This window comes from Eschrichtius robustus, chromosome 14 (genome assembly GCF_028021215.1).
Source record: "Eschrichtius robustus isolate mEscRob2 chromosome 14, mEscRob2.pri, whole genome shotgun sequence".
Lineage (NCBI taxonomy): Eukaryota > Metazoa > Chordata > Mammalia > Artiodactyla > Eschrichtiidae > Eschrichtius > Eschrichtius robustus.
This window is the reverse complement of record NC_090837.1, coordinates 31,668,095-31,681,987: the sequence shown is the minus strand read 5'-3', so window position 1 is coordinate 31,681,987 and position 13,893 is coordinate 31,668,095. Positions and strand designations below refer to the sequence as shown.

General features: G+C 45.5%; 1 protein-coding gene across 1 annotated transcript in view; it reads left to right on the top strand.

The window, feature by feature from the left end:
• Positions 1-13,893, top strand: part of PTPRM (protein tyrosine phosphatase receptor type M) — a 756,425-nt gene that overhangs the window by 722,230 nt on the left and 20,302 nt on the right. Inside the window, exons 22-27 of the mRNA XM_068563694.1 lie at positions 1,063-1,179; positions 5,820-5,974; positions 6,211-6,346; positions 8,102-8,251; positions 8,964-9,137; positions 10,134-10,265. Coding sequence (XP_068419795.1) covers positions 1,063-1,179; positions 5,820-5,974; positions 6,211-6,346; positions 8,102-8,251; positions 8,964-9,137; positions 10,134-10,265 — 864 coding nt within the window. The remainder of the gene's footprint in view (positions 1-1,062; positions 1,180-5,819; positions 5,975-6,210; positions 6,347-8,101; positions 8,252-8,963; positions 9,138-10,133; positions 10,266-13,893) is intronic.

Here is a 13,893-nt window from a genome sequence, read left to right as displayed (position 1 = left end):
AAAATATCTGAGTGGAAGGAGAACATTCTGAACAGAAGGAACGGCATGAGAAGGAGTCTGGACCGTGAGGTCTGCTTGGGAATCAGTCAAACCACTTGTCTCTGAACATAAAATATATGTGGCTAGAAAGGAGAGTAGTAAAAAAAAAAAAAAAAAAAAAAGGATGAAGATGCTAGTTGTGTCCAAATACAAAAAAGATCTTTACCTGCCAGGCCAAAGTTAATTTCTGTTTAATTTCACAAACAGTGGTTGGAAATGGAAGTTTATTGAGCAGAGCAAGTCAGTGCCATTGGGATCACACTTGGAAGGGTTTTTGCAGTTACTGGTATGGAGGGGATGCAGGAAGTTACCAGAGCCTGAAGATGGTGGCGGAGGGAATAAAAATTTGGAAAACATATTTGAGAGATATTTCAAAAGCTTCTTAGACTTGGCAGTTGGTTGGGTTTTGGAGAAGGATCGCCAGGTTTTGTGCCTGGGTGACTGAGGAAATCTTAGAGTCATTAACATAGGGAGTTCACCAGGTTTTGTATATTGAATTTACTTATACTAAAATGAGTCTGTAATTCTAACTTGGGGAAAACACATAGCTACTACCTTCTTCAGGAAAAAAAAGAAAAAAATCTCTAATCTTTACTTTTGGCTCTGATTTCCTGCTCAGTCCTCCTCAAAAATGTTCGATCAGTTCCTGAAACTAGAAGAAATTTAAAGTTCAGAGGAGCTAAAATACTGCAAGCTAACTTTTATAGTTTATTTTTCCAGGCCATTCCTGAGTAGAGATAGACAGGAAATGAATGGTTACTGTAACTGAGATGTTTGTAGTATAAATACAATTTGTTAACTTTAGACCATTTTCCTAGGTTTTATTCCTCCCATAACTCAAATTGTGTTTTATTCTGGGGAGAGAAAAAAATATATAGGTGATCTAAAAAAATAAAGTTAAGCTGTACTTCTGATTTTCTGTGCAAATTGTATCCTATAAATTATACTGTGACCCATCATTTGGAGAACTCCAAAAAAAAAAAAAAAAACCCTAAATCTTCATTTCCTTTGTGTTTTCTAAAGGTCAAATGCTGCAAATACTGGCCAGATGACACAGAGATCTACAAAGACATTAAAGTCACCCTAATAGAAACAGAGCTACTGGCAGAATATGTGATAAGAACATTTGCTGTTGAAAAGGTAAGTTTTCACACTGCTTTGAAAAGCTTTGGTCAGACATTAGTGATACCAGCCTCATTAAGTTATCTGGGATAATTCATACGTGGTCACACCTGAATGCAGGTAGGCTCTATCCAGTGATTTCTCAAGAGTGCATCTTGCCCTGTGATTCTGTAATAGCTCAGTTCCGTCTTTGAAGCAAATCATTCCCATTTCATGAAAATCTGTGTTTTGCAACTAAACCGAAAGATACACCTAGCTGTCTACTTCCTTTTTCTTTTTAACCTGATTGTTATCGTTCAGCTCATCTCTCTGTCCTCGTTCAGAGACAGTTCAATAAATGTCCTTCATGCTGTATGTCCATGTGGGTTTCCCAGTGTTGAGTTCGTATCAACTGTGGAGACACAGGTCCTAACTCCTCCTGGATCCCCTCCACCTCCTTGAGGCTTTTCCAGCCTATGGTTTAATACGGACTGATGGATTTTCCAGGTGGAAGCTTCTACCTGGAAACACACATAAGCAGACCCGGGCCGCTCTTGCATGAACCAGCGCTTCCATCCATTCCCTCCCATGCTGGTTTCAGCCCTCGGGCACTGCGGGCGTGGGCTCCTGAATGCTGTGCTCTGTCCCACGGCCTCATCCCACGTGCATGGATGGAGCTGCTGCTCTGTGCCTTCTCCACAGGGCGTAACGGGGAATCTCCTTACTCCCCCTCTTTCTGCTGACATAGGGAGGGACCGGAAGCGAAGCAAACTGCAGTCCATCCAGAGAAGTGTCACAGGTAGGCTGTGGGGGGTAGTGGAGGTGACGTGGCTGACAAACGCTCTGCCTTCCTGTCCTCACCTTGCCTTCGAAGAAGGGGACCCACGGTTTTGTCTCTGAGGTCCCCCGGCTTCTGTCCATGGCTGAGTCTTACACTGGATGTGGCGATGCTGGCACGAATTTACCAGTGGCGGGTGCCCTTGCAGGCCCCGAGTTGTAAGTAGACCAGGGCAGTTGGCTCCCAGCCCTCCTCCTGACTTCTCACTGCATCTCGATGCACTTTCTGGATTAACGAGACCAGTTTTAGGAAATGAGGAAATTGCGGCGTTTGCTTACTGGCTCATTTACCCTGATTTTTTCAACTACCTCTTTCGGTTTTCAAATCCCTATTTGTCATACAATCACAAGGCTGAAGAGACTTTCATTTATTTTAATCTGTTTCTCATACTATTTAGCTTTTTTTTTCCCTCAGCCTGTCTTTTTTAATAAGCAGGCAGGAGGCTTAGAGACTTCAAACAACGTGGAGTTCTGGCTGACTCAATTCTTCAAGTTCTGGACCTCACACTTTGATGTTGGGTTTTTCCCTTCTTAGGCAGGATTGGGGGTAAAAAAAAAAAAAACATACGGAGGATTTTTGTATGGCTCTTGGCAAGAGCACTCATGAATAACTGCATTGAAACAGATAGTGATAAAAGACCCGGAATATTTTCTTCTTTAAAACAAAAAAAAAGCATCCAAAAGCCATCACTTAAACATAGAGTTCTTTGAACAATAGTCAGCTCTCTAATAAGCTGAAAATGCATCTCTGTGGCTAAAGGAAGGATTTGTTTGTCTTTTTGCTCTTTTTTTAACCTCTTAGTGTTCTCGGCTACATCCCCAGCTGCACAGAAATGTTTCTGAAATACACAGCTATTTAGTCCTCAGACAAGCAGCAAAGAGGTAGTGGGAGGAAGGAAAGGACTTGAGGAGCTTGTTAAAGCGTTTGGGGAAATCAAAATGACATGTTGCGGTATTTTCTAACGGGGCAATTGGAATCTCTAAGGAAAACAAATCATTAGTACATCTGTGGAGCACTTCTTGTAGGTTTCAAACTTCCTCATTAGAAAGGAAACTTAAAACAAAAAAAAAACAGCCAAGTGAAGTGTATACTTTGAGAGTCTTCCAATTCTGATTCTATTTTGAGAGTATTCGCATCAGGGGACCTAAAGGTGAAACATGGGTTTGGGCTCCGTTCTGCAAACAAGCAGGCAGGTTTGGAGCCTGAAGCTGGTCAGTTCCTGTTTTGCATGGGATGGTCATCCTTCCTTTCCTCTGTAGCTGGTGACTCCAAAAGCTGAACAGCTTTTAAATAACAAAGGGCCCATTGTGGCAGGAGGAAGACAGCTGAAAAGTTTCTGTGGATCTAGGCCGTCTGGTGACCCTACCTCTGCCGAAGCTGGCAGAAAGGAAGCTGGCGATGGACCCCGAGTTCTCTCTGCCTAGGAGGTGCCTGGGGCTCAGAGAGGCAGGGATATACGGTCATGAATCTGCAAGACAGAGCATGTGCCTAGGGATTCATCCATCCACACATATTTATCAAGCGCCCGCTCTGGGCTAAGCACTACTGTTTGTCGTGGGGTCTTCCTTCCCAGCTATTACAAGGAAAAGGAAGTGAATAGCTCGCTTTTCCTGGGTTGGCCAAAAAGTTCGTTTGGGTTTTTCCCGTAAGGTGTTAGCGGGAAATCCCGAACGAACTTTTTGGCCAACCCAACATATAGCGTTAATACTTATTATATTACGTATAATATGATACTCATTTATTTAGCATTAAACCTTGTTAATGAAAAATGAACAAAAAATGTACTTGATATCAAGTTGGGAAATATTTGGGCTGTGATCACTGATCACATCTATGATTTTCCCCCCATATATATTACAAAACAGTGAAAGAAGAAACTGCCATGTCCATGAACAAGAGTGAGAGGTGACTCACAAGCCATTTCCATTGCTCATCTTGTCAGTAGTGAACATATTAGAGGGTGGAGGTTTATTTTGGGAAAAGGTTTGCTGCATCCCAGACACTGACATTTACCCTGCTGAGAAAATGAGTCTTAGATCAGTTGGGCGCCCAGCCCGTGTTGGACGGAGTTCGGGTTCTGGGGATGCTGGATCTGAAATCTAGCAAAGCTAGAAAGGGAAGTGCTCAAAAAATTAAAATTAAAAACAACAGTGTATGGGAGACATAAATGCCCTTTTGTCCTCTTTGGAATGAATGAATCTTTATTATAGGCTTTCCCACTTCCTGGGACCACCCCTGCCCTGCCCCGTTGTCCTGTGTAAAGCCAGGGGAGCTCTCAGGGGTTTAGAGGCTCACCATCTGTCTTCTGATGGAGGCTTTAGCCAAATGTTACCATGGTTTCAGTGATAGAAAGTGTGGGCTCCTAACCACCTAGTAATCTTGCTCTGGGGTCACAGAGCATATTTAGCAGATGACAGTGTTCATTTTCCTTTGTGAATCCCTGACGACTTAATTCCTTAATGCTGCAACCCCCCTAAAGAATAGCATGATTTTCAAAGAGAAATAAAGCTTCAGCACTTGTGGGTTATTAAACCAAGACAAATGAACGCCCTGATGGCAAACAAGTCTTAACTTTAAAACCTATCATTGTTTGCCTCTTCTAGTCTTTCAAAGGACATAAAAATTCCGAATTTCTTCCTGGCTACCTCTGCATGAACAGCGGCTGGTGGTGAAAGTGACAAGGTTCCTGGGTGATTAATGTTAAGATAATAAAACCAAACCCAGGGCCAGTGGAGAAATGGTGTCCAGGAAACAGTGCTGGAAAGAGAGAAGGGGGAAAGTCAAGTCTGATCTCAGGTTACCTCCAGCCTTGATTCTGGAAGTAATTGTTGTTTTCACAGTAGACTCTTGTTTTAAAACACAGTCTTAATACATAGGCTCATAGTCAGAAAAAAAAAAAAGATGGATATAAATCAACTTAGTTATTCTCAAAACAAGAGTAAATTTTAAAATAATTAAAAACACTTGAAGTCTGTTTCCTTGTGCCTTCCCTTCGGTTCTATGGCGGACCACCCTCTCTCTTCAGGTTACTGGTCTAACATTGAATTCCAGCAAAAATACCTCTGGATTTCCATGGTTTATATTTCTTGACATGCCCGTTTCCCACAGGCTGACCACTGAAGATAGGAGACACCATCTCCATATCTCTGCAGCCCCAGCCCCTGGAGTCAGGCCTGAAGCATTGTGTTTGCATCTGATTGTTGGTGATCAGATGAATGGATTAAATGTTTACCCCAGTTAAAGAGAGAAACCTAACAAACTCGAGTTGCCAGTGAAAAGTGGTTCTCTGGCCTGTCTGGTTGGGAAGTGGTCCTTCTTCCAGTGGCCTTTCCGCACATCCTCAGCGTGTGCACAGCCTGAGTGCCTGGTGCAAACGGCACCGGAACACAGAAGAGCTGAACAGGGGTCTGCATCTCAGCAGCTGGTCTTGAGCGCACAGATACCCCTTAGTTCCTTCCCGTCCCCGTTCTGAGCATCCTCTGTGGGCTCGCTCCTCACACCGTAGGATCTAAGTGACACACAAACTGTTAACAGAGCCTGCGTTAACGGGTTTAGAAAGGAGGCTCAAGGAATCCCAGCGACGCATCCATTTGCTGCCATTGCACCTGTTAATTAGCGTTTTCCCCTAACATCCCCTCCCCTTTCACCCCCACAAACATCTTCCTCCCTGTGAGGAGGCTTTCCAAGTGCGTGTTGCACCAAAGAATGACCCTCTTCCCAGCAGCTCACTTTCCCAGCCCCGGGCTCCCTGACTGCTTAGGGGTCCTTGGCGCCCTCCTGGCCCCTCACCGTTTGTTCTCCTTTGTTCTCTTCCTGTGCTGTGCTGACCGACCCCTGGCAGCGAGGTGTTCATGAAATACGCGAGATCAGACAGTTTCACTTCACGGGCTGGCCGGACCATGGCGTCCCCTACCACGCCACCGGGCTGCTAGGATTCGTCCGGCAGGTGAAATCCAAGAGCCCGCCCAACGCAGGCCCGTTGGTGGTGCACTGCAGGTGAGGGGGGCCCGAGGCTCCAAAAGGAAGCACGGGGAGCCGTGGGTGCGGGTCTCCTTGGGGTGATGGAAACGTTTGGAAACTCGATGGATACGAAGGCTCCAGGTGCCACTGAGTTGTGCACTTTACGATGGTCATTGGCGTGTTATGTGAGTCTCACCGCAATAAAAATCTAAGCGGAAGCAGGAGCACAGGAATCCTTTCTCCTCCACTGACTGAGCCCTCTCTCTGTGCAGCGCTGGTGCGGGGAGGACCGGCTGTTTCATTGTCATCGACATCATGCTGGACATGGCCGAGAGGGAAGGGGTGGTGGATATCTACAACTGCGTCCGGGAGCTGCGGTCTCGGAGGGTGAACATGGTGCAGACCGAGGTACAGCAGCTCCCGACCGCCCGCCTGCCCGCCCTCGGGCTCTGACCCCGGTGCCTGCCCTGCACCCCACCTCCCAGGGCAAGGGGAGAGAAGAGCCAGCAGTTCTGTCTTCAGAACCCCCCCAGGAGAAAAAGTGAAGCACCTGGCCATCCTTCTTTCCCTCCCTCCCTCCTTCTTTCCTTTTCTGTTTCTTTTATAAACACACAGAAAAGGCCAGGAGTCTCCCAGGTAACAGAATCTCCTCCCCGAGCCTAACTTTCCCCTTACTTCTGTGTCCAGGGTCCAGTCGAGGCTCTACGTTTAAGCATTCGGGGATTCAATACCATTTCTTTTTATTGTGTCTTTTAAACTAGCTGGTAACCAGAGTGAGATCACTCCTGAGAATAGCCAGGCATTTGCCAAGTGGCCTTTAAGGGTAATCTCTGTGCATTTCGTTCTCTTTCTACTGTCCTTAAAAATTCTGTCCAGTGGCCTGGTATCATGGGAATTCGCCCATTTTCTGGAAGTACTCTATACCGACTAGTACTTCTGTAAGTTAGAACTCAAGGTGTATCAGGAATTTAAGTATTTGAGAAAAGGTATTCCATCCTGCTCCTAGGAAATTCACATTTTTACTACTATTTGATCCTTTTAAGTAGGCATTACACCCACCACCTGGAAAATGATTCATGAAGTAGAATAAGACTCCCTTACATTTAGGTTGTGCATTAAAGTTTACAAAAGCCACTGGGAAACCTAATTTCATTTTTTAACTAACAGAGAAGAATAACAGAAACTGTAAATGCTGCTTCCATGGTCTTTTTTCTTTAGAACAGAGTTTTTGTTTTAAAGATAATAATGATCATAATGTATTTTCAATGTACTTAACAGTTGATCAAATGTCACCACATCCCCTTTTTCTCACTCAATCCATTTCTGAGGTGTTGTTTAATAGGACTGGGCTGTTTTCGAGAATTAAGAATTCGAGTTATTTATAGAAATTAAAGTAAAAAGTAATGGGCCCCTTTTGCATTTCATGTAATTGGAGAGCAATAATAAATATGCTAACACTTTACTAATTAACTGTAGGGAAAGCCAGGGCCAATTCAGAATTAGAGGGTTGGTTTTTAAACTGCAGGCTTATACATACACACGAGAGCTCTTCCCTGGACACATAAGGACTTTCGTAATCATCGCATTAATTAACGTTTCAAAGTAAGTAGCTCTAAGTGCTCAGAACTGTTGATTTTTCATAGTGATGTCAAGTTTCCCTGGACCTTCTTTGCACTGTTAATTTGGTCAGCACATTTCTCTTTTCATTATATGTAGGTAAGATTCTGCTATTTCCTCATCTGAAATACTGAGTTCCAAACTCGTGGGACCAGAATTGCAGGGACAGTGTAGCTCCAGTCACTCCCACATGACAGTGCTTGCTCTGGGATTTATCAGTGTCTGAGTGGTTTTCATCGATCTGTTTACGGCTTCTGCATTGAGCCCCTGTTTATCTCTTCCTCCCACTATACTGTACTCCGCACATGGCCAATCACCAGTGTGCCTGCCGTCTCGTTGGGGAACAGGATTACTGGTTCTGGAATAACCCCCTCCTAGCGGTCAGGTCGTCTCCCCTGCTTTCTCTCTGGTGGGAAGGCGTTGTCTGTGATGGGTGGACCATTGTTCTGTTTTCCTGTCTGTGTGGGGCTGCCTTCCCTCCTTCTCTTAGTTCTTTCTGGTTACCTTGGTTTCTCTACTACTAACGAGCCCCGTCTGCTTCGCCAGGAGCAGTACGTGTTCATCCACGATGCCATCCTGGAAGCCTGTCTTTGTGGGGACACCTCGGTCCCTGCTTCCCAAGTCAGGTCTCTCTACTATGACATGAACAAGCTGGATCCACAGACAAATTCAAGCCAGATTAAAGAGGAATTCCGGGTAAGTCGTGCTAAAGGGACAGGCGGCCGGCTGCAACCTTGCTCCTTAAGAAGAATCTCAGAGTCGGCTCCTGAACCCTTGAGTCAGCACAGGGTTTCTTAGCCTCGGCACTGTTGACACTGGGGACTCGATCATCCGTTGCCATGGGGGCTGTCCTGTAGGATGTTCAGCAGCATCCCTGGCCCCTACCCAGTGGATGCCAAAGGCCTCCACCACACCGTTCTGACAACCAAATCATGTGCAGACATTGCCAGTGTCCCCCCGTTGAGAACCACTGGTCTAGCAGAGCCAGGCCCCCCCCCCGCTTAGCAGGCAGACACCACACCATCCCACAGTGTAACACAGGTGCAGCCAGACCAAGCAAGGTGCATTCAGGGTGCTTGCCGGGCAAGAGTTCTTCGTGCAGTTTCTCATATTCACGTTGGGTCTAAATGCACCTGACTCTGGGCCGATCTCTACCAGCCTCTTACCCCCAAGCGCCCAGATGTCCAGCCCTAGTCGGACGCGATGGCATGTAATCCTGCACACCCACAGTGGTCCTTCTGTCTCATGGGCACTGTCTGTGGACCAAGTCCAAGGAGTGTAAAGAGAAATAAAAATCCAGCTGTGTCAGTGGGGTTCGGGGAGGAGGGGGACATCAGCTGCAGGAAACGTGGGTCTCCCGAGGTCTGAGACGGGTTCTCTTCCCAAGTGTGTGTCCTCTGTCCTCTAGACCCTGAACATGGTGACGCCGACCCTGCGCGTGGAGGACTGCAGCATCGCGCTCCTGCCCCGGAACCACGAGAAGAACCGCTGCATGGACGTCCTGCCCCCCGACCGCTGCCTGCCCTTCCTCATCACCCTCGACGGCGAGAGCAGCAACTACATCAACGCCGCCCTCATGGACGTGAGCCCCCTCGCCCCCTGGGCAGGATGTGGGGGGGATGGTCCTCCAGGGGCAGCGCCTGTGTTCTCTCCTGACTCCTCTGCCCTTGTTTTTTTTTAAGATGTAACCTGTATTTTCAACAAAGTGCATTTCAGATTCCATATCTGTTTCTGCGTCGGGACCAATGTTCTTAGTCTCTCCGAGACCCCCGGTCCAGGCGGATTGATAAATGAAGGATGTCTCGGTTACTCTCTGAGCACTTCCATTTTTAACCTCCTGGCCAGAGAGCCACAGACAGCTATTAAGTCACGAAAGCAGCGAAGTGGGATAATATGGTTTGCAGCATTATTTCAGTTCCCATTCCTCCTCATTTGGGTGGTAATTAACATGGGGGAAAAATTGCCTGTCAGCACAGATAGTACACAACTCATTACTTCCTGTCAGTCTGTTTACTTCTAACTGAATGAACATTTGCTGTTCAATTGATGGGCAAAGTGAACGGGTATTTTCAGTGCTAATATGGAAATTTTAATTCTATTGGTGTGATATCAGTAAAAGCGTATTTAAACTTGTTTGAAGCCCTGCAGAGCTGTAAAAAGCATGTGTGTCCTTTGATGGCAGGAATAAGTAACACCATCACACATTTAAACCACAAGCGAACAGATTTTAGGAAAAACAGAACTATTTTAATTATGCGTATTTTAAAGTAAAGTTAAATTTTCTCCATTAAAATAGTTATGTATAGGGCCAACATTGCCTTTCTACCAGAAATACCAAAAAAATTATGAAATACTTATTAAGTTTTCTTAGTATCGAAGTGAGATTATTTTATCATTATTATTCTGCAGATGAGTCTATATTTGGTCTGTTTTGGCATTGACAATGGTGATAGAATTCAACAGTTGTTAAATACATTCAGTGTTTTATGTCACAAACTCCCATGTGTACAAAATAACTTAGCTTCCTCCTGTTACATTTTCCTGGGTATATTTGGATCTTTCTTGTTTGTGTTTGCAGAGCTATAAACAGCCCTCGGCTTTTATAGTCACCCAGCATCCTTTGCCAAACACAGTGAAAGACTTCTGGAGGCTGGTCCTGGATTATCACTGCACGTCTGTAGTTATGCTGAATGATGTGGATCCGGCCCAGGTGAGACTCGAGAATTATGGCCGTCAGGGCCCGTGCCCGGGGTCAAATCTGTGTTTGCTTTGTTTGCACATGGGGAAGTTCAGTCCCCCAGTGGCAGGTCACAAACGCCAGGCAAGGACGGAGAACCGGAGATGCTAAAAACCCGTGTTAAAAACCAGACGGGATTAGGGGTGGGCGCAGAAAATAGTCTGAAACCAGAAGAGATGGTGGGAGTGACAGGACGAGACAGGGTCAGAAACTGGGCTGTTACCGAGGGATAGAAATAGTGACCAGATGGGCTCCCCTGGTGGCGCGGTGGTTAAGAATCTGCCTGCCAATGCAGGGGACATGGGTTCGAGCCCTGGTCCGGGGAGATCCCACATGCCGCGGAGCAGCTAAGCCCGTGCGCCACAACTACTGAGCCTGCACTCTAGAGCCCGCGAGCCACAACTACTGAGCCCACGTGCCTAGAGCCCGTGCTCCGCAGCAAGAGAAGCCACCGCAATGAGAAGCCCGCGCACCGCAACAAAGAGTAGCCCCCGCTCACTGCAACTAGAGAAAGCCAGCGTGCAGCAATGAAGACCCAACACAGCCAAAAATAAATAAATAAAATAAATTAATTTTTTAAAAAAGGAAAAGAAATAGTGACCAGAGGGAGATACAAGGTAACGGGCAGAGTCAGAGCTGAACCGGAGCCTGAAGGTCGCAGAGCAAACAGACCAGGACTGTGAAGAAAGGCCGTCAGCCTCTGACACAGTCCCAGATCCCATCTGGGAGCATCTGTGCGCCTCCTGGCATGGCCCACTTGGAGCCCTCAGGTGGCATTCGTCATGGAGGGGGTGGCAGTGCAGGCCGACAAGCCATTCTAAGGGACAGCAATTACTTTGTCAACTCTTTGGTAAAGATATTAAAAAGAAATGAAACTGGGACTTTAAGAAAATCTCAGAATGATCAATGGGGCTTTTTCACGGCTCTTCTTCTTAAACATAAAAAGGCAGAGAACTGGGTGGTGGTGACTCAGTGTTAGTAATGGAGTGAGAAGCATTTTTTTAAGGGACTTGTCAGGACAGCGTGAGCACAGGGGCCCTGGGAGCTGGATGTATTGCCTTAGGGCCCGGCTATTCCAATCAAGGGCTGACCTGCTGTGATGGAGGCCCTTGTTAAGTAGTTTGAACTTGGCGTGTTGTAAGAGTAAACTTGCTCTGGAACTGAATTAATTTTCTATCTCATAGACACAAATCCTTTAAAAAAACAAAAAAAAGTCTGAAGTATTGCAGCATCCAAACTGGACGAGATTTTTCCTTCCTAAAATCCATTTGATTGTCATCAATCTGCCATAAATCCCATGGACCTTCACTTCAATTCTGTAATGTTTTTAATTATGTTTGAGACACTACATTATCTTGTTATGGCTCTAGCCTGAAGACTAGTTAATGAAATAATAATGATAGTCCTGTCCTCATCTAGTCCTTTTTACTTAAGAAGCTTAAATATTTTAGGAGTCTTCCCCAGTGATTCTTCTCCGAAGGATAGATGGCAACCATTGATAAAGACAAGCAGACACCACAGCTGGGGGGACTTCAAAGACACAACCGGAAATAGGACCAAGGATCCTGATTTTCTAACTCACAATGCCATGGGTTAAATGTCACTCATTCAAGAGTCCTTAGTCATAGAGGATAAGCGACGGTTCCCTCTTCAGAATCGTTGTTTTTCCCCTAATGTGAATCCTGAAATGTAGTGATACGCTGTTTTTTTATCATTAGTGAACCAGACATCAGTGATTTTCACGTGTTCTTTCTGAACGACAGTGTTTGAATTCTAAAGCTGCATTCTAACCCCGAACTGTCTGGACTCACACCCGGCGGGAGAGACAGAGAAGCCCCAGTTCCATTCGGCAGACAGAGCCAGTGTTGAGAGTCAGAGAAAAGTTGCTCCTGGGATTCAGCCTTTTAGAGAACACTAAACGGAGCATTTGAACCGAAAGTCTTTGCAATTGCACAAGAATAGCCCTCAACTACTTTAAGTATTTGTAGGTCCGGTTCATGGACATGTTATGCACTATTTAAGCCATTTTCCACACGGTTTCCTTGGGCAGAATGCAGAATGCCGTGTGCCAGGAGCCAAGCACCAGCCTGGGCCGTTCCTGTTTCTCGTGTAAGTGACAAGCTTTAGATCAGGGCCTGAACTGAGAGAGCGAACAGAGAGCAAAGCTGGCTCAGTCAGGAGAAAATGGGCAGGACGGTTCAAATGTGCGTGTTTGAGCTTTTATGACCAGCTCATCTTCCCATCATACACCTGTTAATTTTAACAGTGGGTACCCTCGGGTATCAAAAAGAAGATAAAACTTCAGCAGGCTATCTTTTGACAAGGCAGTTTTATAACGTCACCAGGAAGCACTGATGAAGAAGGAAAGATTTTGTGGAAGCATTATTTTAAAATAATAAATGTAATTTCTAAAATACTATAGACTTAGCTAATGTAAAAAGGACACTTAGTTACCCTACTTTCATTCTTGATCATGAAATCCAAACCTTTAACTTCTGTAATAGAAGGAGGGAGATGGCTTCGGTTGACCCACTGAAAACTATCTTACAATCTTGGATATAAATCAACTGTTGTAACTTTTGATGATGAGATTTCAGATCCTTTGGAAAATAAAAGTCATCAGTAAAAGGAATTTCAAGCAGTAGGTTCTCCCTTCGTGGTACATCATTCTGCTTAAAATGAGATGTTCTTCATCCGCTCTTGGCCCAAAAAGAAACAGATTGTAAAATAATGAAGTAGTTCCCTCTTGCCCCTCCCCCCAGCCATTTGTCCCTCAGGTAAATCAGAAAGAAAAAAGTTAAATGCTGCTCCCAAAACATCACTGCATACCAAGTCCCCAAAGAAGTTTCATTTCAGACTTTAAATGCCTTAATTAAGGTCTTCAGGCTTTCGAAAAGGTTTGGGAGAACAGATGCAGGGGGGTTTCTCACCTATCTCCAAGTTCAATGTTTCTGTGGGGCAGCAGTAAATGAAAGCCCCTCCCTCATCAGCCACCGTACCCAGCACCCCGCCCTCCACCCTCGTGTCACGTGCATCACATTCTTGCAAAAGTCCTAGTTTCCCAGTATCACCAATACCTGGAGTTTGAGACTCTAGGAAATTGTGTCTTTAATTAAAGCCACCTCCGGGTAAAAACAGCAGAGCAGTTACTCTTATTACACCAGGTTTCCTAGATGTGAGCTGGGAGGGTTTGGACCAGAGCATGAAAATGCAACCCAACACTGTTATCAGTATCTTGTCACAGAACAGCCCTGTTCTTAAAAGTGATTACGAACTGCAAGGCAAGCCCAGACGGGAGGATGGAGATTTGGGCGTTAACAGGTATGTCTTCATCTCAAGTGTCTTAGGTCTTATAGTGGCAGCTCGTGGCATCTCCCCAGGGCCTGAGAAGAGTTCCTTTCAGCAGCGAAAGGGATCTTAACAGCATGTGTTCAATAGCACCCACATGACCTCCTTGGGAAGCAGAATTCCACGTGGCTTAAAGATGCTTTCAGAGAAAATGGAGTAAAAAGTACTAGACAGACAGGTGGATTTAAGGGCTCAGTCAACAAGAAAGTCCTCAAGTCGACTTGCTGGAAGGAAAAGAGAGAAAAGAAAGAAA